The sequence below is a fragment of the Rissa tridactyla genome, chromosome 7 (assembly GCF_028500815.1).
Source record: "Rissa tridactyla isolate bRisTri1 chromosome 7, bRisTri1.patW.cur.20221130, whole genome shotgun sequence".
In the NCBI taxonomy this organism is placed as follows: domain Eukaryota; kingdom Metazoa; phylum Chordata; class Aves; order Charadriiformes; family Laridae; genus Rissa; species Rissa tridactyla.
Genome location: NC_071472.1, coordinates 27,903,582 through 27,929,772, shown reverse-complemented (window position 1 = coordinate 27,929,772; position 26,191 = coordinate 27,903,582). Strand labels below are relative to the sequence as shown.

General features: G+C 37.5%; 1 protein-coding gene across 6 annotated transcripts in view; it reads right to left on the bottom strand.

Moving 5' to 3' along the window:
• Positions 1-26,191, bottom strand: part of OSBPL6 (oxysterol binding protein like 6) — a 111,070-nt gene that overhangs the window by 24,364 nt on the left and 60,515 nt on the right. For 3 of the 6 annotated variants that reach the window (XM_054209973.1, XM_054209972.1, XM_054209974.1), the window contains exons 3-12: positions 21,957-22,052; positions 18,613-18,735; positions 15,091-15,144; positions 14,262-14,375; positions 13,978-14,142; positions 13,316-13,448; positions 12,828-12,931; positions 6,882-6,956; positions 2,553-2,718; positions 1,451-1,581 (exon numbers count right to left, since the gene is read on the bottom strand). In XM_054209973.1, coding sequence (XP_054065948.1) covers positions 1,451-1,581; positions 2,553-2,718; positions 6,882-6,956; positions 12,828-12,931; positions 13,316-13,448; positions 13,978-14,142; positions 14,262-14,375; positions 15,091-15,144; positions 18,613-18,735; positions 21,957-22,052 — 1,161 coding nt within the window. Of the gene's footprint in view, positions 1-1,450; positions 1,582-2,552; positions 2,719-6,881; positions 6,957-11,814; positions 11,908-12,827; positions 12,932-13,315; positions 13,449-13,977; positions 14,143-14,261; positions 14,376-15,090; positions 15,145-18,612; positions 18,736-21,956; positions 22,053-26,191 lie in introns of all 6 variants that reach the window. The other 3 variants (XM_054209978.1, XM_054209975.1, XM_054209977.1) reach the window with 3 other exon arrangements.

Genomic DNA, 26,191 nt, shown 5'->3' with positions numbered 1-26,191 from the left:
AATTTTTGTGCATATATACATATTGCCTGTTATCTAGAAAGACTCACATGCAAGATTCTGAAATCCAGAAAAAGTATATTATGTTACATACCTAGAACACGAACTGACTTAACCCTAATATATTCCCAGCACTGACGATTATAGAAAAGAACAACAGACAGACATACTATTTTAGTAGAAAATGATAATGTAGTAAGAATCTTCTGCCTCCTAGTGCAAACTCAGGAATAGATTGCATGAATGTACTGAAACAAAGTAGGACCAAAGTAAAATAGGTTAGCTTAAACTTTCGCTAAACAGTTTAAATTACTCCATTTTGCTTTGTTCTGAAATGGTCTGGGCATGTTCACAGTTGACATCTACCAGGAAGGGAAGGTGATGACAACCGCAGCCTGGCAGTAGCTTCTTAAACTGCTCAAACCTGGTCATGAGACTGGTCAAACACAGCTGTCTGACAAAGGTCAAATTTCCATTTATTCCCCATTGAGACTATGAAGTAACGTGTGATGGTGACTTTTAGACTGACCCTGGAGGCCAGGAACAAAAAGAAAACATGACCACTTATTTCATACAAGTTGCTAATAAGTCTCCACATGTCTTGGTTAAAGTTGTACCAATAACCAGAAATGGTTACCCTTATCTCTTGTCCTTAACCTTTCTTTATTACAACACATGTTAATCGATCTGCGTAACATGATACAGATGTATCTATAGAAATGTTGTGCATCAATTTTAATCTCATAACAAAAACCTCCAACCCAGTAACAGTGTACGAAATTATATACGCATTTGGGTGAAGTTCTGTTTGCCTTTAAAACTCTGCTCACATCTCTTGCAGATGCAGCACTCCACACCAATCCATTCTTCAGAGTAAAAGCTTTTATGGTTTCTTGACAATGAATTCAAAAAAGATTGAGTTATTTTTCAACCTGAGGAGTTACTGTTGGTTTACCTCTTCTTCCCCACTAAAGCCAATGACAAGTTTTCCTTTGGCTTCAGTGGGAGAGGCGCTGGACAGTAATAGGTGTGTATCTGAAAATCCAATTTACCCACGATTATCCCGCAATCCATGATTTCTTTTGCAGTTAGAGATATGGACAAATCTGAAAACATACAGTCAAAATTAAAAATTTAATTATGAAAATAAGAACATCTCCTTGGCTGTGCTGGAAACAGCTCCAGGAAAGATGTCTACCATTTGTATAAAAACATTTGATCCTTTTTCTTTACTGTGGAAAACCATAACAGATACATGCTTGCACAAACAAACGATATCCTTCACCTCCACATGCATTGAGGTTAGGCCTATTTCATAAGAGAACATATGGCATAGTTCTGGTCAAGAACTTGCCTTTTTCTTGGCTCCTTCTACCTCAGGAAATGGCCAAAATACAAAAGAAATAGTGTATGTGGCAAAGGTAGATGCATGTGAAATCAAATCAGAACATACCTGAGAGAGGGACTGTCTGAGGTGTGCTATTTGAGCATTGTGGCCTGTAAGATCCTGCTCTGAAACAATCTGCTTAAGCTTCTCCTTCTCTATAGCTATGCTGTTAAAGGCAGACTTCAAAAGAGAATGCACTAAGCAAAAAGAAAAAAAGACAACAAGTGTTTTCTCAGCTACGGAACTACACATTGACATCTATTACAATATTTCGGCAATAAAGACAGAGAGTGAGATTTCCATCCCACAATTATGGAAATTTGAAGCAAAGATCTGAACTTCAAGTAATCTGTGACAAATTAAGTACAAACACTTACAGCTTGAGGTTGTAATGTGCATACGGTATGTTCACACATATGTCATTTGAGCATATTCTTGGGGATGAACATATGGGAAGGTGCATATTTGGAAAACCTGTGCCCAACGTGTGTTCTTTTCTTTCTGTTTTTTTATTTTTCTTTTCAGCATAACAAAAAATCAGTTCTGCTAAGCCTTAAGATTGCACTAATAAAGGGGATTACTTGGTCTTTAAACAGGTTTTTGACATTTTTTAAGATATCAGTCTCACATTTTTCCTGTGTTTGTTATATAACAGATAGCAAACTGATAACAAACCCTTTTAAAAATAGTATTTTCAGTCTGTAGAGCCATTCATTTATTGGCAATAAAATGACATTTCTGAAGTACACTCTAGTGATAAACTACTCTTCTTTTATTTCCACTGACATAGAAAACATTGCACAAAAATGAATTGCACAACATTATATATAGCAATGACATTCTGATACATCTTTGGGGAGAATTAAAGTGTTTTACTAAAAAAAAAAATTGTTTGCAAATTCAGTCATGTATTTACAAGATGCAGAAAGTAGTTCAGAAGACTTCTAAAACAATCTTTTATCAGTTTACCTATCTCTATATTCATGACATCCATAGAAAACGTAAGAAGGATAATACATGTTGCCTTTATGTAAGTCACCTGCCCAGCTAAAAATTCATATACAATATCATCTAATGCAGACAAATGCCTTGGCGGTAATTAAGTGAAGTCAATAAAGAAATAAAACAAAGTAGCAGAATAAAGGAAAGGCTTGACATTTCCAGTTACCTTTTTGCGCCATCAGGCAGAATTCTTCTTGAAGTTTCATGTACTCAGTGGAGCACTCCAGAGGGTCCGTTACATGGCTTGGGGGAGTCTGAAACTCAATGTCTGCACAAAGGTTGGGATTGGATGAATGTAGTCGAACGGGTGACATTGTAGCACTGAAAGGGACCTACAGGAAGAAACAGTGAAGAAATATTGTATAAGTTGCAACCAACATTTTGACTCTGTTGGAGAAAATACAAATTTCTTCTCAAAACAAAAGACTTAGTTCACAATGTGAAGAACATAGTAAGAGCGAACATGTAACTTTTTACTCTCCTAAATCTCAACGCAGCTGATGCAGAATTCTCTTGAAATTTTTCCACTGAAACAGACAAAAGAAGGCCTAAGTACATAGCTAACAGCTAATGATGAAGCATGTCAATTTTAACATTTACAAAAAATGGACCATTTCCTAATGCTTAAAAGATGACTGGAAAATTGAACCATGACACATGCTGCTTTATATTTGGACATTTGAGACTACATGAAATAGGACTCTGTTGTTACAATGCCAACATTTGAAGTATGCAATTTCCTCCACAGATCTAGAAATAGAATATAATGTTATCAAACATATCATTGAAGTTTTTCAAAACTACTTCTAAATCTTGAGTTGAACTTCACTGTGCTGGCAACTATGAAGAGGGAAAAAGCATATAGTCTTTCTATATTCTTTCTAACTAAACAACAACCAAAAAAAAACCAAACCAAAACTCCACCTGATTTCATTTAAAGTACATGAACTATAAATAAATGCAAAGAGATACGTTTAATAAGATGGAGCAAAGAATTTAGTTTATTATCATTTCCACTTCTCTTTCTCCTTCTATATTTTCAGGTACAGTAATTAAAATATGTATGCAAATCTTTAAGTTATATACACATGTATCGTGTATTGAACAGTTACCTATATCTACATATGCAGTGTATGGCTACCACTGTTATATACGTGATGTGTTGTGAGCGTATGTTGTATTTTCTTTTTATTTTACCATTTACACACATTTGTATAAAAATCAGGCCAAGAACCCAATTTTCAAATTTAAATGCAAAGGAAAGGCATGCAGAACTATATTGTGTTACTTAAATATTAAGCAATATTAAACATGTTGAAGACATTAAATCTAATTTATTTCATTATATTGATCAAATGTATAAATCAAGAATTTCCACACTGCAGCCCAATGTAATTATTCAAGTATGAAAAATGGTGCCAAAATATAAAATGTGTCTTCTGAGGCATGATAAAGAGCGGCAGATAACATAAAAAGTCATATTACTAAGAATTTTTATCAAGAGATACGTATTTGAAATTGGTACCTTGTTATTTGATTACATCAGGGAATGGTTTTATCAAACCCTTCCTGTAAAAGTTGTCATCAATATATGTTTCAGATTTCTGATTCGCCAATGAAACCCTCAAAATGGTGTTGGATCTATTCATCACATCTCACACCACTCATGAGCATATTCTGCAAAATACCATTTTCCATCCTGTTCTTCCTCAATTTCCAGATACATATAGCACACAAAATAATAGCTCTACTGCACCAATCTAGTATAAACATTATTCTCTTATATCATGTATTTTGATTTCCAGCTATATACACAGTAGGTATTTTTAATTGGACCTCATTTTAGCCTCATATCAAGAAGACTTCATTAACATTCCTTCTGTTTGTACTGGATATTTACCCCAATATCTTCTTCACAAGCACCAGAGTGACTCTCTCAACAGCCCAACAAAACTAGGTTAATTGAATAATGTGATTAAACGTGGGAGACCATGTTCCCAGAACTTTCTGACTGGAAGCACTGCAAAGGTTCAATTGCTCCAGGTGGCTCCAGGAGGTCAGAGTAAGTGGCTACATGATAGCTGTGTGTGCAAGGAGCATGTACCCAACCCTCAAGCCCATCCAGAAGGCAGGAAAGAAAGCTGATGCTAGTTATAATGCAGGAGCCTGAGGGAGAGTCTCCGCAGCCCCGAGTGCCTGTGGTGACAGGGCAGGTTGCCCCAGCCCCACGGAGACTGGCTGAGCTGCAGGCAGGCTGCCCGCATGGGAGGGGGGCTCCTTCGTCACTTTGTGACCAACCTAGCTGAAGAGACCTGCTTTAGATCCATCATTTCTGCTTCATACCTCAGCTGGCGAGGCTGAAAAGCAAAGTTTCTGCAGGGTTTATTGGAAAAATAACATTTTAAAGTATGTCCTAGAAACAGCATTTACTGTCACACTGCTTGCAAGAAACTTACATCCACATGAGAGACAAGTAGCTGCTCTGCCGACTTCTTTAAATACAAGAACCAAAAATATTGAACTGTTGACTGGCATAGACATAAACTCTCATATACATCTTTTAGAAAAGTTTCCAAGCTACTTTCCACAGCAGATGAAAAAATCCACATTGAACAAATTCTTTCATTCCCTTGAATAGGCAACAGTTCAAGAAACACTGACAACACATGTTTCTTCCTCTTTTTTCCTTTCACTGCTTTGGTTTCTCTCTATATCCATGGTGACTTGATGATGATTTTATTACCCATTCTTTTTTTTGGTTGTTTTTTTGTTGCTGTTTTGGACGGGTTTTTAAAAATATTTAGCTTCTTTATGCATCACTCTAATTTCCTCTATACACACACTCTTCTAGACGTGACCTCAGATGTACCTTGTCCTGACTTTCTGCTTTATGCCAGGGACTTAATATGCACTCATCCATCACCTTCTTCAGAATTACGTGTTCATGTAGGACAGACTGTTCCCAGTGGAGTGAGTTGTAAGGAAAACCTCTTTCTGCCATGCATTTAACTGATGTAATTCTGCACCCCTCAGTCTATACACACAGCGTCGCTGTCTGGGAGAGACAAGCACTTTGCCACACCAGCCAGGAAGAACGGGCCATTGCCACAACCACTGCAACAGCTGCAGAGTCATTTTGATGCCTCTAGTTTTCCTTCCTCCTGCACGTCTTCCAGCTCCTCCAAGACCCCCCTCAATAGATCCTCACTTCAGCTGCAGGTAACAACTCAGCAATTCCCTGGACTCCCACTGCCTTGCAACCCAAGTCCAGCGGTCTTTGCTCCACTTAAGCACTCCTTGGTACAGCTCTTGCCAGTGCCGTGTACTGACTGCTGAACCTACTGGTTAGAGCCTCCCACTGACACGGCTCAGCCACGTAAACCAAGAAGTGGGTTGATTTCTCTGCTAGGCAGGCAGATCGATGAGAACAGAATATCAATCAATTATTGCGCACAGCATTCAGCATCAAGTGATTACTGGGGATTAAATTTAGATGAGTTAATTTGGGAACTGGAGAAACACCGATTTCTCTCATGCTTTTTAGGAGGGCCTAATAGTAACTGAATTTTGTGGTTCAGGTAGCAGAAACCCAAGGCTTAAGCAGAAGGGATCTGATCTAGGGGATTTTAGCTTATGGGCTGGAGCTGCAGACCCTGGAATACTTTAGCCTGATGAAGACATTCACTGCTTGGGCTAGGTAAGGGGTATGCATTTAAAGCTCACTTCAATCTTCAGCTGCACGGAGTCTTTGCTTATCTAGCTGTCGCACAAATCAGTTGATGGATTAGTACTAATGTCTGTATTGTGCATTCCTAATAAGTGCTTTCCTGATAATGCAGCAGCTGAAGATAGCCTTTTGATGCTAATTTGATTTCACAAGCAGCGCCTTCCCCCTCCCGATTCCCAGCCCCTGTACTGATTTCATAGCTCCAGATTTTGCATCAAAGACTTAGAGAATTAGCAAAACTAAATACAAATGCTAGAGGTAGTAATATGACTTTTTGGGATTATGGAATGTAAACAGAAAATGTCTCAAATGAAAAGGCTAACCTTACACTACTCTAAAAAAAAAAAAAAAAGGAAAAAAATCAGGAAGTTTTATAATTCTGTGGCTATTCGTAACAAATCTCCTTGGTTCTGCTGTCTCGCTATAGACTGTCACGATAATCTTTTAACAGAATTAGATCATTTCTTTCCATTTTGTATAGTATACAGTGCAGTATGTCAAAGATGTTCAAATAGTGCAGGGCCTGAGTCCAACTGTCGCTTGCACTTGCATGAAGGAGGAGGCACATGTACCACGTAAACAAGCTCAGACCCACATTTATGGAATCCATTTGTGAAAAGCCTGACCACTTCTAAGAAACCCAAGCTGAAAGTGGGTAGCATGGACACCTCCAAGACGTGCAAGAAACATTTCCATAAGCTTATTACACATTCAAGTTACACAGCTTCCCATCTTTAGAGCTATCCCTTGATTTTTAAATCCACTCACTGTTGTAGCCACTGCAGCTGCCAGTCTCTGCCGGCGTCGTGTTGTGCTGAACTGGCCCTTCGGTGCCGGCCCTTCCTGACAGTGAATGCAAGAAGAGAAGGAAGTAGAAAAGAGAAGGGAAAGGGTGATGGGACACAGGAAGATGAAAGGTGATCAGAAAAGGGAGAGGGAGAGTCTTTAAGTGGAGTTCAATTTTGTTAACTCTTATGGCCTACACATTCTGAGGACATATCACATGTTTTCAGTTGTGTATGCCATAAAAAGGCTAGATACTTCACTAAAATTATCTCCAGATGAGATGAACTGCAGTGCACTCACTACAACTACCAAAAAAAAAAAATTTCTATCAGCATTGCCATTCAGAGTCACGAGGCAATTATGGAATAAGAAAACAAAAAGGATGCTATGGCGTGGCAGAAAACACAAAACCCAAACTCCTTCTGGGGAGTCACTTGACCATCTAGAAGATGAATTCTGAAAGAGATCACTTTGCATTAGTGGAAGTGAATGAACTGTGGCCACTGAAGATGCATGTATCTCAATGGTAAAACTTTTCAGTGTGTATGTTATAGCGAGCTTGCTTATCTAAACATTCCTGTGCACAGCTCCAGCATTGCCATGCCCACCCTTGAGCCTATTTGTTCATTTTCTCCACACATCACTTTTCTGAGTTCCAGCTACTTCCCCTGTACATTACTGAAGGCTTGGCTTCCAAAGCAATACAAAAACTCGGATAAAGCAGCACAAATGAAAACTAAGTATTCCAACAACTACTTCCTTTTCTGCGTGCCTAACTTGTGGCCTCACCCTGCTTAATTTCACTTTTATTTTATTTTTAAGAAAATTCATCATAGTGTATTAAAGTCAAGCAAGTAATTGTCTAGTGCAGAGGAGCTCCACACCTATCACGAAGTTGTTCTAGTTAATGCATAATCAAAATGTCATTATTTTGACGCCATTGTAAGATTTTTAGAAGACTAGAAAAGCCATCTTTCTGCTTTCAGAAAACAATTTTCAATCCCTTAACATTTTTCTTCCCCTATATCTTCACCTATACCCACATCATTACTTTTAAATCTCTATATACATTTTTACTTGCTCTGAAAGCAGCCTGGGTGCTATACAAATATCAAGGGTATAGACTGGATACATGGACACCATGCTGAAGGACAGGATATCGTAGTTCAATTAATAGCTGAAGTGTCTTGCTCCTGTAACATTCCCACTGGTAGGGTTACTGATTCTGAGAATGGCCACACCTTTCACCCTCTGGCTGATGCAGTGCTACTGACAATGGAAGGCTTATCTAATGATCACAGTAAGAGAAGCCTTGCTTTGTAATGTTTTATAAAATTCTCACATTAAAAACCACAAACATAACTTCTAAATTATAAAGTACAAATTTGTTAAAGACGACAATGCATTATCTGTATAGTGTAAAGTTCTTTATGCTCTACAGAAGTATTTCTATCCTGTGAATAAGAGTTTGGATGAATATTCTTGTTTAACTAATAGGGACGTATATAAATATATAATGTACAGAGAGACATTTGCACAAATATATATATATATTTAAGATTAAGAATGCAGGTATACATCATTAAAATTGGAACAATGAGCAGAACCACCCACTCCTCTCAACACAATAGAAAGTGAGGTCACAATCTGAGTTAGGTTATAAAGAAATACTTATTTAAGGGAAATGGTAATAAGCCAGTCTTCAGGTCTGGTTTCATTTCTGAGCTGAAAGCCTTGGTAGACCAAGATGACTTTTCGGGTCGCTCCATATAGTTGCCTATTAAACTACTCCCCACCCCAGAAAAAAATTATTGAAAAAAAAAAAAATCTGTCTTAGGACATGAAAACTTCAAGCTTTTGAGGGAAATCAAACCAACATTAGTTCATGTCATTGTTTTTTAGTAATATTTTTTTCTTCTTTTGAAGATCTTTAGATTGTCTTGAGAATGACAAATTGGTCTTTTACCCAAAGGGAAAAAACAAAACAAATTAAACCACAACTCAGTTTTTGTATAGAAGCATCATTTGTAAAATGAATGAATACAGGCCAACTAACCTGTTGTTGCAGGCCATTTTAATAAGACTTTAAATAGACTATTTAAAAACAAAATAAACCTCCTTCATAAAAGCAATCTTTCTTCAGAAAGGCAGTCCATGTATTACTGTTAAGTAAAGGCTTGTAAATTAAGCTGTTAATTCTAAATAATTTAGCAATACTAAATCCCCAAACCTGCAAATGTACACACAAATGCTACAATCAATTTTACTTTGTGGAGTAACCCCACTCTAGTCACTGGGATTAGCTGTGTGAGCAAAGTTAACTGCATACGGAACTGATATACCTAATTGGTAAATATATGTTTTTAAGAAACAAAGCAAGAAAAAGTATGTGTCTTACAAGAAAAAGTATGTTTTAAACACATTACACATCTAGCATTCACACTGAAGAATGTGTTAGCAGGAATACAACAAAAGCTACCTTATTAACAAAAAACTGGTAACAAGTACAATAGAAAATCTGGATGGGAGAATTCTCTCCTTGCATCTTACGCAGCAGAAGCTGAGCTAGCAAAAATTACACCCTCATTCCCCATTACTCGTGAACAAGACACCTATATAGAGAGCTCCCTAATTTTTATGCCCCCCAGAAGGATGGCTCTCAACATCATACTAAACAGAGAGTCTTTTGATGGTAGTTCATGACTGCTTATAAATAGGTGCAAGTACTTAAAATGGAATTAACAGTGCAGCTACCTTAAAGTTACTATGTTGGTATTAGCATTATCCCCCAAGATTAATGAGATTTATGGAGGCATGGGGAAAGGAAAAGGATAACGGACGTTTTCTTAGTACTAAGTGTCAACCATTTAATAGCAAATCATGTGTAGGCACCATAAAGAAACAAATTAGAAAAAGATCGCAAATTAGACAAAGTGATTCTCAGTAGTGGGTGCCCTGATAAACAGTTTATAAAGAGTTGAAGTAGTCTTGAAAAAATGACCTGTAAGGAAGGCCACGGAAGCTAGAAGGAATGGCTAACGGAAGAACAAAATGGGACTGGAAACTTAAAAAGCACCTAGCCATGGGAGGAAATCCACATTTTAGGGGAATGGCAACATGAGCAAGTTAGGAATAACTCAATGAGCCAGAGTGAAGCCATCTTCCACGGATGGCAGCTTTAGACCATTCATGGGACAGGACAGCGCTTGGAAGAATAAACAATGTGTTAAGCCCATCAAACTAGGCAAGAGAATGGAGCAGCCAAAAAGGAGTCTTCATCTTCCACATAATTTAGAATAATTTTCTTGTTTCTGTTTCACTGAAAATTAACTTGTAAATCATCATCATTATGTCATCAACGACTTAATGCTTTGCTCTAACAAAATAAGCTTTACATTTCCAGCATTAAGCTTGCCAGGAGTTAATGCTGACCCAGGTTAGTCAGAGTTCGTTATCAATCCAGAAGTGACAGACCCGTGTAGAGCAGGGCTATGCACACAAAATCTCGCAGGGAAACCTGCAAACTGACCGCATTTGAGAATTTCAGGAGCTGAGGCTCCTGCCAAGCCACAAACAGCAGTTTGAGAGTCATGTGCCAAAATGACAGAAGCTCAGACCACCGTCACTTTGGTAAAGTGCAGGCAACACTCAAACAGCTCGTAATTCCTCATGGCCCACCCTATATCGTGATACGTTGACTGCTTTCATCATTTTCGTGGAGAGGAATTTCTCTGAGACCACTGTGGCATGAAAGAAGAATACGCAGTGTCGACTCTGTCTCTTCATAGGCACCAAGAACTTGCAGCGATTTTCCTCATATTTTTATTTGCCTTTGTTATTCAGCAGCAGGGAAACACAGCGATCGTTCAAATGCAGGTAATGGGACATGACATTGATCACCAAAATTCCTTGGTTAATAAACCTTTTTAATCCTAACAGATGCTTCACTGTTCAACCTACTGTGATTTATCTAGTATAACGGGTAGAAAGAAAAATCACCTACAACAGCTGCAATGAGAAAGCTGATGCAACTACGATTTCTTCTTTCCTTAAGATTATTAATCTTAAATGAGTCACAGAAAACTTATTTTGCCTCTAGGGGAGATATTAAAGACTTTCAAAGTTTGCATGAATTTCAAGGAATTTAAATGGGTCAGAAGTTTCTCACATTTATTTATTCTGTAGCAGACAGCACAGTGGTGATTGTTAGCTCCTGAAGTCAGTTGCATATAGTCTTTATTATCAGTTGCTCAATTATAAAAAGGATTAGGTTTCAGATTAGGCCTCTAAACACACAACTGCTTCTGACAAAACACAGTGAGACACCCTGGCTCTGGCAGTAACACAAGTGTATTATTCTTATTTCTGTGCTTTTACTTTTCATCTATAAGGCAGAACAGGGTAAATTCTTTCTTCACATAATGTATTCTTTGGGTTATTCAGTTTGTTCCCATACTAGGCCTTTTCCATAAGAGAAGGCTTGAGAAAATTCTTCTATTTGGTAACATTCCTGGTATAGGTCTTGATAAAGACAACTGCTGTGTTTAATATTTCAGTCATATTTTCTGCTTTTAACTTGATGTCACCTGTTCAACTGCCCTTCCCGGCAAGTTTGAGATAGAACATCAATATCGCTGTGTGCTGCATGCATACTGCTTTTGTTGCACCTTAATTGACTAGTATTCAGATCCCCCTCCTTTCCCTAGATGGCAATGTTTTCATATGAATGAAAGTAAAATCAATACTTTTTCTCACTATCTTCTCTAGGTTTTAAACAACAAACTGAGATTTAATTTACTTCCTCAGGAGCACAGGAGACAGTACATTGACTTCCTACTTTCAGCTAATATATCATTTCATGCTTAAAAGTTAATCTAAAAGTACAGTGAAAAGTAAAGCATTGTGCATTCAGTACCTGAAGTTGAATTTTTGCATCTTTGCTGACACTTTTTGTTCTCCATCGTCTTGTGACCCGCTTGTCTTTCTTTGAAATATCTACACAGTTAGCCTACATTACACAAATAGTTAAAAGCGACAAAATACTATTAAGTTGACACAAGCAACACAGACAGTAAAGCAAGTTAGTAAAGAATTATAGCATTAGACATCAAAAAGTTAGAAAGTAAGGAGAAGAATGCCACTGCCAGGGCCTGCAACTACAGCAGTGACCCGCTGTAGCTACCCATACACTCTATAAACAGATGGTATATTTAGCTCACTTAGCAAAACTACTGATATACTTTCTTCATGAGCGCACAATATTTAGGACCAGATCTTGAAATCCTCATGGATTTCTATTCTGGTACTACTGAGAGAAATGTAGAGTTCACCTCTTCCCGAAATCAATGGTAAGTCTCATTACCTTATTGGAACTAGACTTCCCAACACACCAACACCACTGGGAGATTTGTGTATTCAAGGGGACTGAGTGAAAAGGGAAGGAAGGATTTAGGATCTGCTGTTGCTTTCTTGTGGTCAAGAGGTAAACTCACTCTGAACTGGGAAACTGTCCAACCCTTGGGACCTTTGTACTATGCCCTCTTTTCTAGAGCATGCAACTTCATCTTTGAGGGTCTTCGGGTCTCCACTCCTTAAAAACTTAAAATGATATCTTACTCAGCACAACAAAAACTCCTCAAATACAATTTCAATGTATATGTATATTTCTATTACAACAGTTCAGTTTTGCTTTGCAAATGACTTAGTCATTCGATTTGTGCTATTTAACTCAAATAAATTAATAGGCCTTAATTACTTTTTTTACACATGAAATGTTATCACACATAATTCAGATAAACATATAAGATAAACCTTTCATCCAAGAGTTACGATGGTTTCAGAAAATCATTAACAGTCAATATCTCTATATTTCCCTTGACACAAAGAACTAATGTTTCAGTGTGATGATTTATGTTCAAGGATATTTACCTGCATGTCTGTGAAATTTGGTGCTGACTGAGTTCTCTGTAGTATTTCTAAATTTTGAAGAAGTTTACTGAGTTCCACAAGGTTTGACTGGCAATGAGCAAGATCTAGCAGATATAAAAGAAAAATATATTAAAACAAAAATATGTTCAGTTCTTCAGTTTGGACTTTTTTTTTTTGTGCCATGATGTCCGTCATTGGCACTTTATTGCATTAAAAAAGTCAAATGTCTAAATCCTTAGTAGTAAGGCATCTAAGTAAAAGCTTTAATTTTAGAGATGTTAAGCACTTGTTATTTCTATGGGAGTCAGCAACAAGTCTGGACCAACGATATCCATTAAGATAATACACATTATTAAGATAAATTTTAAAAGCAACATCCCCAACAATGCAGAGAGGAAAGCTGCCACCACAAGCATCTAATTACCTTAACCACTTTATTGACTGTTGCTTATTTTATATCAACAAGCAGTTTTGCTGTAAAGACTAACCTTCTGCACATCTGTCCATCTCTTCAGAGTCCTGCAACCAGGCTGCTACTTTACTCTGACCAGTAGTGCAGGTGGCAGGAAGGCTGTTACTGCAAGGTATAGGAGACTGACAGGGGAAACTATTTTGTTGCACCTAAGACATAATAAAATGCTTAAATTTACTGTTGCTATGTTGCTTAGTCAGCGTAATCACTATACTACTTCAGAATAAGAAAACAAAACATGCATTGTGATTTCAGTGACATCTGTGACTTGGCTATATAGTTCCCCAAGAAGCATATTTTTCTGTACAGCACGTTGGAGAACCAAACCAAGAACCTCACAAGCAAACTGCGTTTGTTAACCAGCAGTTAGAAAAGCTGTTATTTAAGAGGAAAAATGCTATCAAACAGTAAAAAGACAGATTTATCCCTGATGACAAAGGCAAGTGCAAATTATTCTGGGGATGCTGAATTCTTTGCAAGATCTCTACAGCAGCCCATTAATGAAGGCTGTAAGGCTAAATTAGACAGTCCTTCAGCTGCACACACTCACAGCTTTTTGCTGGCCATTGGTTCCCACAGTGGAAACTCCTCTCCATTGGCATTACAGGCAGAGCCCACTGAAACTGCCCATGAGCAAGCCCAGCAGGTATGAGTTTTCAACAAAAGAACACTACATACCTTTCCATCAGACACATTAGCAGCTGGTGAAGACTCTGTAGTAGAGGCGGAAGGGAATATATGAAAGCTAGCATCTCTCGGAGATCTCACAATCTCATTCTGACGGTACAACCGGTGGTGGCGTAATTTTGAAACCCATGCATCAAATGAATCCTGGGACTTCACCTGGAAACAAATTCACTATCAAGAAAGCATTCAAAATACTACTTTTCTGTGCATCTTTTACAGTTATATTTATTTCCACTGTGGATGAAAAGAGAATAAGTATTTGCACCACTTTTTACCTTCAGATGATAGATGTGTTCTTCTGTGTCAAGATCTATTCTACGAGCCTTCTTTTTTATAGACATAACTGATAAACCGACATCAATGCTCCCGTGGACTTTGCCTTTCTGTATCTAAAATCAAAAAGCAGGGTAAGAAATTGGTAGTATCATGCACTTCACTATATTTAAGAGAAAAATATCTGGGGCTGAAATGATTTCTCATTTTATAAACATTTTCATATAAAGCTATATTAAAAAAATAAAACCTGTAGTCGGATTAACCACTTACTATTTATAGACAGAGAAAAGCATCTCACAAGAAGTGCCCAGTGCAGAGCCAAGTGCAAAGTTAAAGCGTGTTGGTTCACACCAGTACACGGCTACAGATAAGTGAGAAGCATAGATAATCAGACAGTACTCAGCTCCTGCTGCTACTGCTTGATAGTTATTGGTATCAGATCTAACTAATTTAATGCTACCCTTTATATCTCTTGAGTACATTGTAATTACTTCTCTGTCCTAACCACGTATCTCAGAATAATCAGCTCTGACTGACATAAAAATTGAAAAAGAAAAGTACGTGGTCAGACTAATCTCTCAAGCACCTTCATTAAATAAACTGGTTTAGGTAACGTAATTTTTATTTTCATATAAGTAAGAAAAGGTTCTTCAAAACACAACTCAACCAAAACCTTATATGCTTTCCATATAGAGCTCTCTCTTTGAATACATCAACAACTTTCATGTGTGCATTGTCATAAATATGCTTAGAGTGAGTATAAGATTTAATCATCCTGGCAGGCTGAATTCTAATACAAATTTTAAAGTGGTTTTCAACTTTACTTACATCAATTGGTGACTTTGAGTATTTCAGCATTCCGTTATCCAGGACAAAAAACCTCTGAAAGGAAAAAGAAAAGAAAATAAAAGAAAAGAAAGAAAAAAAAAGACATTATTTCTTAATGAGCAGGTGCAATTTAAACTGTGTACAGTAATTCATCTGCAAAAGGAAAGGATTACTCTGTAGCAATTAAGGAATGTTTGTAGGTTTGAAAGAGAGGATAAATACAGTACTGAATATACTCTTGCTTGGTTTTGACACAATTATCTTCTAAGCAAGAAAAACCAGATTCTCTTTTTTAACTTCTCTTGTTTAACTTAACAAACCTCGATAATGAAGGGTATTTTTTCAGTTTTCCAGCTAATTCAATAAACTCTATAAGAAAGAAACTGTAGGCTAAAAGAGTTATGTCTGTTTCTCCATCTTCCTGTTTTTCTTGCCACAGAAGCTGGTCGTATTTACAATTAACAACCTACCTTACCTAAGCAGAAACTGAAAAGCTTTTCCTAGTGCAAGATCTACATCCCAAAAGGAAGACCCACATATGGATATTTTTGTGGTCTCCTTGATCTCCAGCTGGGAAAAAACGCGGGCTGTAAGACACTGCTCTACCATCCAAAACTTTGTGCCTCTTGATAGACCTATACACGGCGAGGTAAAGATGAGATTTTAATTCATGCTGATTATACCTTTTCTAGCTGTAGTCTAGCTAATACAGGTATTAGTAGAAGCGTAAATACTACAGCACTCCCAGCAACATACCCAGGTCATGGTAGGGCTTATTGTTTTGGGTGTTAGTCATTGATATGGTGTGAGCCACTCTATCCTCATTGACAAAGTTACCAGGACTAGGCTAACTTGATGATGTCTACCTGTGCCATTGCTACACCTTTATTTTGCTGAGTGGCTCTTACTTACAGCAGAGAGCAGACTCCTCTAGTCACAATGTGGTTTTCCTGCAATTAAAGTTGCCCTAGCTGCCCTAGTTGCACTCAAGCTGCATTGTGAACAAGTTAGCATAGACTTTGGCACACAGCATGAAGATATAGCCTAGCAGGAAACCTAGACTTGAAATGAGATTCACTAACTTGCGTTTCCCACCACTAACTTTCAAAACACGCTAATTAATAGAAAGTAATTCATATTTTTTGAGTCTAACCGAAAGCACTAACCTATGTTAAAATCTAGTACACAGCAAAATATTATCCTAGGCGCGCTCAGCTGTCTGACGTGGAAGGAAAGGAAAATGTTTTCATTATGTAAACCTCTTAAATCAACACTATGAGCAGCGTCAGTAGTTAGATGGCAGAAAATATCTCCTGAAGATGGTTCTGGAAATTATGTCAGTTGCACAACAGATGATTCCAATATCTCACGCAGGGCAAGAAAACAGTGCTTTCCTGGAGACATAACTTCTTGAATAAGATGTCAAAACAACAGGAGGAGGTTTTGTTCTGGGTTGTTGTTTTTTTTAACTAGGTATAGCCTTTAATGGACTTCACAAGAACATGATTATAAAGTGATATTCATTTTATATTGCTCTCCAGCTCTAAGTTCCACACACAAAAGAAAACATCCTTTCCTCATATTTCATTCCAAAACATACTGCAATTTAGAAAATTATAAACTACTCTAAATTATAATTCAGAAAATTATAAGCTACATTATAGCTAGTATGCTACTAAAGCACATTCAGAGCTGTCAGATATGACATGAAACATTCAATAGACAGAGGATGCTATCTATGGCTTTGCTAGCTAGCACGGCACACGCTACAATTACTGTCTCTGGAATTCCTCACTGGGCTCTCAGCAAAGTATTGTTAGGGAAACTGCAGGATATTGAGGCAACAGTTGGGCGAAAAAAAAAAGAAAAAAAAAAAAACAAACGAAAAAAAGCTTATTAACCAATCCAGAGTTTTGTAACATAAGTTCAGCATAGATCCTTAGGTGAAAAGGTGAAATGTGAGGCAGAGTAGAGGGGAATGATGAACTGCAAAGTTCTTACATTAAAAATTATTTACAGGTAACTTACAGGTAACTGCTCTACAGTCAGTATGAAAAACAGATCATCAGTAGTGATCTCCTTCATAGAACTGTGAAAGTTGGACTCCTCTTGCTCTCCTATAAAGTTCCTTATCAAAACAGACTCTTGTCCAAGAAACAACACATTAACATAATGTATTTTAAAGGAGTGGAATCAGTGGGTTATTTAATATATTCTTATACATCTGATTGTTTCGGGTTTTTTGCGGGGCGGAGGTGGTTTGTTGGGGGTTCGTTTGTTTGGGGGGGGGGGGGGTTGTGTTTGTTTGTGTGGGATTTTTAAAATAAGCTCTCCTTTTCTCTTCTTTCAGTGTTTCAGGTATGTCAGTTTGAAATCCTTTAATTCCCCTAGACTAAATTCAAGTAGTGCATATGTATTTGGTTGCTGAAACTACAAACTCTAGTCAAGTAAAACAAAACCAAAAAATCTAAGGTGGATAGCTGGGCACAAAAAAGGGTGGCAGGTATATGCGTAAGTTAGTATAACATTCAGAAAGAACAGAGAAATTAGGAAAAAGTGTAATTTATACTAGTATGGACTGCATTTGTATTCAGACCTGAGTAAATCCCACGGTGTTTAGCAAGAAAAGCAAAGTTAATGCTTTCCCAGAAAAAAACCACTGTGTATAACAAATGGCTTCACTATCCTCTGCAGTAAAACCCATTCTGTCCCAGAAAACTATCCTGCTTCAAGTACCCTCAGCTACAAAAAGATGGGTGAGCATCAATACCACAAATCTTGTTGCTAAAAACGGGGCAAAAAAAATGTAATTATTATGGTATAAAATACAGACAAAAGAGTTTATGAACACCAGGTTTAAGGGCTAACAAAAGGTAGAATTATGCATGGAGAAATGTCTCCAAATTAACCAAATAGAAACAGAGATTTGGGGTTGAGTTTTGGGGTGGGTTTTTTTTGTTTGGTTTTTTTTTTTTTTAAATTGAGACATCTAATGGCAAAAGTGCATAGTCCCACCGCATTTCCACACAGAAGACTGCAATCAAGAAGACAAACAAAATTCAGGGACAAAGCTTAGCAAATCTGCCAAGTCAGCAAGCCTGAAGGGGAACGCTCTACCGTACAAACACCTTGGCTGCATGCAAAAGCCCCTCAGCTCTCCTCTGCTACCATGAAGTCCTGTGACTTTAACATAAACTCAATGCCATCTTACAGCACATGGGTGCATTTTGTTATAATATATCGGAAAGAACGAAAGGGATATTGATTAAACCTCTTAAACCACAAGGCATCTGCTGCATTATTTACAACTCCTGCCTGGATTTTGAATACAACATTAGGCAACAGGCACTGTGATTTGGAAGCCATGAGCTGTGTGTGCAAACTAATTCTTTACACAATTTGAAGAAAAAGTCATACACCAAAATCCTGGGCATTTATTTGACATCCTAATTTCCTCTAGACAAAAAAATCCAACTCACAAAACGAGGTAATAATCTTTTAACTGTTTTATGAGCCATTTACCTTGTGCCAACCTTTTAAAGGCCATTTTCTCTTTTTCAGCATGAAACCTTCATGTTTGTCTGGCTTCTGGACATTTGTCTGGCCTATTTTCAGACCCTCTATGATTTCCCAGCTGTCAGGTTCCTGGTGAAAAAGTATAAAGACACATTGATTAACTAACTGTGCACACACATGATGAAAAATTGCACTTACATCTAGCACAAATTCTCCAGTGTAAGATAAAGACTAAAGGAGGAGTAGGCTTTTAAATCAGACTATTCAGGTACCAAACTACATGGTCACTGTATTATGCTCGGCTGTATCTCATTTAAAACTACTGGATATTTTTGGAATTCTAACCCTTAACAGGTAACTAAAACAAAATTGAAGCTTATAAAGAAGTCTGACACTGCAACAGAACAACAATCTGAGGGATGGGTCTGGACATGCTGTTCACAACAAGGACTGCATCCCAATGAAATAAATACATCAAAATACATGAAAACAGTATCAAATTGTGGCTGAGCTAAGTATAAGAAAGATCAGACATGCTACTGGAGGTAACGGTGTAAAAGTACAGGTGGCTTTGACCACCTGTTAAATCTGTCCAGAAGATACCCCACAAATTAGTGCTGCACTGTAGGAATGAAAAGGACTGAAGAGATTTTGAAAGTGGGGTATGGGCAGAATCTGCATGTTAAAAATGTATCTTTAATCCGAGTATTCCTTCTCTAAAAAAAGTCAGGATCATGAGACAAAATGTGGAAGAAACCATACATGGGCATATATTAACGGTTCCCTTTGTGGTATTCCCTGATCATAAAAAATGGTAAATTTTCTGATTTTTAAAGTACAGGCCATATTAATTCTGGATAGCCTATTTTTTTCTTAAAATCAGAAAAACAAGCAGGTTTTGGACATAACCAGCTCTTGTCTTCAAAGGCATTTTATGACAGACTTTCACAACCTAATTGTGCCTTTAGACATCTGCAAAAGGAAATTAACCTTTTTTCAGTTTTTCTGCATTCAGTTTCACTGTATTAAGAGAAATATATAGGAAAGCTAAATAATTTTGTCTCTAGAGAAAGGAATAGGAACCATATAATTTCAGATACGACCAGCTGTATGCCTTTCAGGAAGCCAATTAAAGCATATTTCTTGTACATACCACTTCTTATGCATGACAATTTGTACAACAAGCCAGACTTACCATATACCACAGTGAAGAGCTAACAAACAATATTTTTAAAGAGAAAAAAGTCATGCCTTTATTTCTATACTCTTGCTACTACTGTAATCAAGAAAATTCTAAACCAATTTAAAAATCACCTATTATCTGCTCATTAAGGCTCTATTTTACTAATTGTATCCTACAAAGTTGTAAACTTGCATTTTCTCAGATGATCTGTCACAACTCCCAGCAATGTTATGAAAACTTATCAAGAGAGGAAGGAGGTCATACAGCATCAAATATTTAAAGGGGAAAAAAAATGTGTCTCCTCCATTTCCCACAAAACTGTTCACAGCTGAGCGCTGTCAGTCTTTTGTAACACCTACAAATAAGTTACACAGTCCTGATAATGTTAACATTACTATTATAAAAATATGATTTCAAAAGTAACATCGAATTTCAAATCTACAATTTTCAATAAGGTCTTTTTATTTTGAGAAGGGTGAAAAGCTCTATCCCAAATAATTTACTGCAGTAAATTTTAAAAAAATGTTTACTCGGTTTAGCTTTCCTTGTGTAACTATAAACTGGAACTATCCCAGCGCCTGTAAATGCCATGCTCAAAAACTGCCTTTTTTACTTCCCTGTGTTTTGCTTGGATATTCTTTTTCCACTACTGTAGCAGGAAGCACATACGCATTATTTTTCTGCTACAAAGAAGCACTTGGCACTTGAGGGGGGCAAATTAAACTATGAGTCCCCTGGGGCAAGCAGAGAATCTCTCTGCACAACTCTGCCAACTGATTCTTCACCATATTGATTTCTCCTTTAGAACATCAGCTGCAGGCATAAGTCTTTTATCTACTAGATAACATCAGTATTGATTACTTCTCAACTAGAAATCACACAGTCTCATATAGCTATTCATTTAAACAAAAGGCTTGATACAGAAGGACAAAATGAGCAATTATTCAAGTGCAATGCGGATACCCATCTTCTGCTGCACCAGTGCTACCAGCTGTTCTTGAAACCATCCTAACAATCCTAACTGTGCTTCATCCCACAGGTTTGGTGTGATGAGATATGCCCAATACAACGGACAGTAAGCAAGAGCAGACAGAAATGGGGGAAAACCAAAGTGGAAGTGATATGCTTGAAGGGTCCTCATCCAATGCCAATCCTCAAGTGCAGCATTAGTGCTTTAGGACTTCTGTGATTCCCTCCGTATTACACGACAAATAGCTATGTGAAGCAGCAGGACCAGGGGAACACAAGCACAACCTACAGTCCCCGGGTCTGCATATGCCGCAGGTATTGAAAGTAAGGGAGCAACTACCAACCGCTTTCTGAACCTAGTCTTTTTGATGGCAAAGCATTTATTTTCCAAATAAAACAGAGTGAACCATTTAATCTTCCCTGGATGAACAGAACGTTTCCTTTCGAATTTGTTTTACCAGTTCTGTTTCAGAACTTAACAGACATTTAATTTTAGATTTTTCTTTTCCACCAAATATTCCATCACAGCATTCTCACCTTTTCAGTAACAATCTTACTTTTTCTGATGAAGTACCTTAAAGTGAAGCCTTCTTTACATGGAATTAGGCTTATTTGGAATCAGTTATTCCAAAACTGAGGAATTCAGCCAGGAAGAAGTTGACTGCAAAGAGTTGACACTCAAGGCTACACCTTTCAGGAACTGGTGGTGTTACCCCTACAGTTCTATCCATTTCTCTGCCTCAGGAAAGAAGGTCTCATCAAGAGATTTTAAGTTTCAAACTTTAGGAAACTACCCACAAGGAGTATCATTAGAACGTTTTTTTTTAAATTAATATCATTATTGATTAGCAACACTTTTGGACCTGGATGTGATTTGCTCTACCTTAATAAGAGGACTGGACAGGATCATTTCTCAAAGGCCCTTCCAGCCCCATCCTCTGAGATTGTAAAACTTGTTCCTGGGAAAAAAATCTAGACCACCACCACCCTCCAAATCCTTAATTTTGTTAATATAACATCTACTAAGGATTACTGGCCCCTCTGATGCCTCAGCTGGGGAACAGGAAGTTCCAGGGCAGCTCACAGTATACTCAATGGTAGAATCATACAAAACAATATCCCAATGCTGTAAGTTAAACTACTTTGTAACCTCAGAGGGTAACTCATCACCCAGGTTACAGCCCATGCTTTTGCTTACCTTGGATAGAGAGATAGGGTCACTTTCAAGGAACTGCTTGCTTAAAGAAGGGTCGGTGCTTCCTGAAGAAGCCTTCCGCTCCAAAATATTAACACTCTAAAAAACCAAAAAAGGTAGTTAAAGATAACTTAACATTGAATGTTACTTTTACTTTTCAAAATACATATTAAGTAATGAATGACCGATCATTACACTCCATATATGAAATATCAGCATCATGGCTCAAAACATACCAAGTACTACCCATGCATGACACAACTGCACAAATAGTTTGTCTTCTGAGGCAATACACCTCTCTTTCCTTCCTCTCTTTTTTTATGTTTTATTTTTAAACTAATTACTCTGTTCAGCCTGGAAACGACTGGAAACTTAAAAAAGACAGGAAAGACAAGTAATGCAGTTCTTGCCTACAGACATGCAAAGTGCTCCTAGCCAGACCTATTGTGTTTTCTGCTGAGATACCAAGCACTGAGCATACATATCATGCAGTCGGCACTGCCCTACATTCACTTCTGAAACAAACCATCGCACATAAGGTATTACTGCCTCTAACATACTCATTATCGCACCTTAGCATTTTGTTATTGGCTTCTCAACTGAGGTGAAGTAACTCATTACATGAGTGCTTTTAATAGATTACAGGTGTTCCCAAGATCAGTTACTGCGCCTCAGCTGACAGGCTTGCTGGTGAACATCTATGGAACACAATGAGCTTAAACCATTACAGCTGTTTTTCCATATGACAACGCTATAAAATTTTACATTTTCTAAGCATGGTAGAAAAATTAAATACATAATGTCACAACTAGTCCTGAAAAAAAATGCTGTTCTTAAAAGACATCTAAAAGTGTCTTCCCATTTTCCAGAAATGTTTCACTCCTATTTTTTAAAAGAAAAAGCATTTTTGCCACAGGAGAACATAAGCACATTCTGCCTGCTTGAATTTGCATTTCATTCTCTGGTGAAATTTTTCTACATCTCACATTATTATTTGCTAAGAATTCTACCACAACATGTCAGTTGTATCTCCTTGGCGTGAAATACAGCTATTTTGTTTCCAGGACTTGTAGCACAATGACAAACTTGCAATTGCAATTACCCTCTGAGAAGGGTAAGTTTTTCTCAACTGAAAATGACAATTAAATTTTGTTCACAATTAAGCTTCTTTACATTCACTGAAGAATAGATCACACAGGTACAAGTGACAGCAGAAACAATCAATCAGGGACTATAAAAATACAGTCAAACAGCAAAGTAAATATTATTGTTCATACAGATAACTAAGTACATAAGGACCATAACCAAACTAAATGGAAATAAACACAGCTATTCATATAAACACATATATAACACAGACCACATCTTGCTGCAGAGCAGCACACAGACCTTCATTGTTCTCTTTCAATTTGCAACTGTGAGTCAGAATAGGAAAATATGGGGATTGTCTCTGTTGTCTGTGGAGATTAATAAGCATCCCTGCCTCTATGCAACAATAATCGGCATTTATTTTCAGTTACTTTTAATTTAATTTCACAGTGAAGAATGTGGAAAAGCAGCAGTATTATGTTACCTGCCACATCCCCCAGGGCCAACCAGCAAAAGCTTTGTCATAAATTCGTAGAATTGCCTCGGTTGGAAGGGACCTTTCAGATCATCCAGTCCAACCATCAACCTAACTCTGACAAAAACCATCACTAAACCCTATCTCTAAGCTCTATGTCTACCCGTCTTTTAAATACCTCCAGGGATGGTGCCTCAACCACTTCCCTGGGCAGCCTGTTCCAGTGCTTAATAATCCTTTCAGTGTAGAAATTTTTCCTAATATCCAGTCTAAACCTCCACTGGTGCAACCCGAGGCCGTTTCCTCTTGTCCTGTCGCCTGTTCCTTGGGAGAAGAGACCGACCCCCACCTCTCTACACCCTCCTTTCAGGCAGTTGCAGAGAGTGAGAAGGTCTCCCCTCATCTTCCTTCTCTCCAGGATGAACAATCACAGCTTCCTCAGCCGCTCCTCATAAGACTTATATGCTTTTAAATCTTCTGCTTTTTCAAAGAAAGGCCAATCTTACAGCCCAATGTCTATTGCTAGTCAGATGAGAAAAAAAAATTGTATTCATGTGGCACAAGCTCCTCCATTACATGTCAAGTAATTTAATATGCCTGTTTGAGCTGAGCACCACAATGTTACTAAACTATGATAAAGTTTTCTCATTGAATAGATGAAATGCCACTTATGCACACAGCATCACATTTAAACAATATACAAGAAAATCTAAATCTATTCCTCCAAAGAAGATTAAAATGTCACTGGATTAGCATAATCAGGACGATTCCCAACTTTCTTGCCAGTTTTGTTTGGCAGGCAGGAATCCCACCATCTTGCGATGGAGCAATGCCCAACACAGATGTTCTGAAGGTCTCATATGTAGCAGCCAGTGCAGTTTGTTGTTACATAACTGCAATTTCATTTTGTACAATATTTAGAGTGGAGTAACCCAACAGCCCTTGGCTTGCCAGATTTCCAGTGACATTTTCAGTCGCATGATTTTAAGGCAAGGGAGTTTTATGCCTTTTTTTCTTTTTTTTTTTTTTTTTTTTTAAATCAGCCCTCAGTCATTACAGTTCCACTTCAGTTGAGAAATACATTATTAGCTAGCAGCACTTCAATGAATGCTTATTCAACTATTTGTTTGGAAATCAGAAAATGAACACTTTTAAAATAAAATTGCCTTCTTTACATTCCTTATTTCAAGAAGTGCTGTCTTCTTGTCTGTAAATATCTGCTTTCCAATTCTTTCCTGTTATGACCACCATTACACTGACACAAAATCACTTCTTTGAATTTGTAACTTGTCTCTAGCATAATATTAAGAGACATTACTTGGTGCAAAATTGTTTTCCATTAATGCATGTCATTTTTCTGCAAAATTACAGCTAGAAATTACACAATTATTTGACACTTTGAAAAGCAGCTATTTTTATAATGCAGGAGTTTAGTTATTTAGCATCACAGAAATAAAAATTATTTTGATCTTTAAGTTATTATCAAGGGCTTTTACTTTAACAAGAAAAATAGAGTTGGTAAAGGAAGCAATTAAAAAAAGCTGATGAGAACAAAAGGAAAAAAGAGGCAGATCAATACAGCTTCTGGGTTCTGTTTATAATCGAACAAAAAAAAATGAATAATCCATTAATCGTGGTGTACCAATCAACCTGGTACTCTCACTCCTCTCATCCCAAGAATACAGGCAGACAAAATCAGCCTCTGCATTGCTCCGTTCCAGACCTCCCTCATGCTTCAGGATTACCTATGCTCTATAGCTGGCTTGTCCTGGAAAAAAGCACCAGCACCATCAAATTCTGTGTGCTCTTGGAAATTAATTCAACAAGATTACAAGTTTAACTGAAATTCTCTGTAATGTCATTGCTAAATCTTAGTCCGAACTACAATCCCTCCTTCAGCTTTGAGATTATTCACAATATACGTTATATGCGTGAGCACACGTTTGCCCCAAAATGCCCCTAACAAACCTACACACAGGAAACACAAATGCTGATTCTGCCCTGCATTTTTTTCATGTTGCTTCCCGAAGACACATGAGGGAGGAGGAAGCTGATGGAGAGAATAACAATATGATGTTGTTTCATATTGTCATCATCTCTGGAGGGCAGGAATGGAAAATGTATTTCACAATATGTCTCTATATATCTTGCCAACTTAATTTCTCAGTTAAGAGTTCAGTGACCCATTCACCTTGTCAACCAGAACAAATACTAGCACATGGAGCACCTGGTCTCTATCAGGCCAGAGGCTGAAGACCCTAACATTTCTTAACTGAATCTGACTTCCATTAAAAGAAAAGACATCCCACGGTTTTCAAAGAGAAGGCAAGGAAAGAAAAGAGATATTGGCTAAGTAGAGATAGGATATCCAGTGAAGGACAAGTCTGGCATTCATGCCTCCTCTTCCTGCTTCACTGCTTAATTACTTAATGGAATTTAAGTAATGAGTTCTCTGTAATTTATAATTTATTCATTTCCAAGAAAAAGACACGCTGCTGAGGAATTTATCACTCATGTTGGACACAGACTCTCTTTAGTTCAGAAATGTGCACAACATGTGTCTAACAATTAATAAAAAAAGATTTGGTGGGTCATTTTGTTTGCTCGCAGAATTCAGCAAACTTCAACACCTATAACTGTGGGGCCTAGACATACGCTGTTCTACAACAGTAAT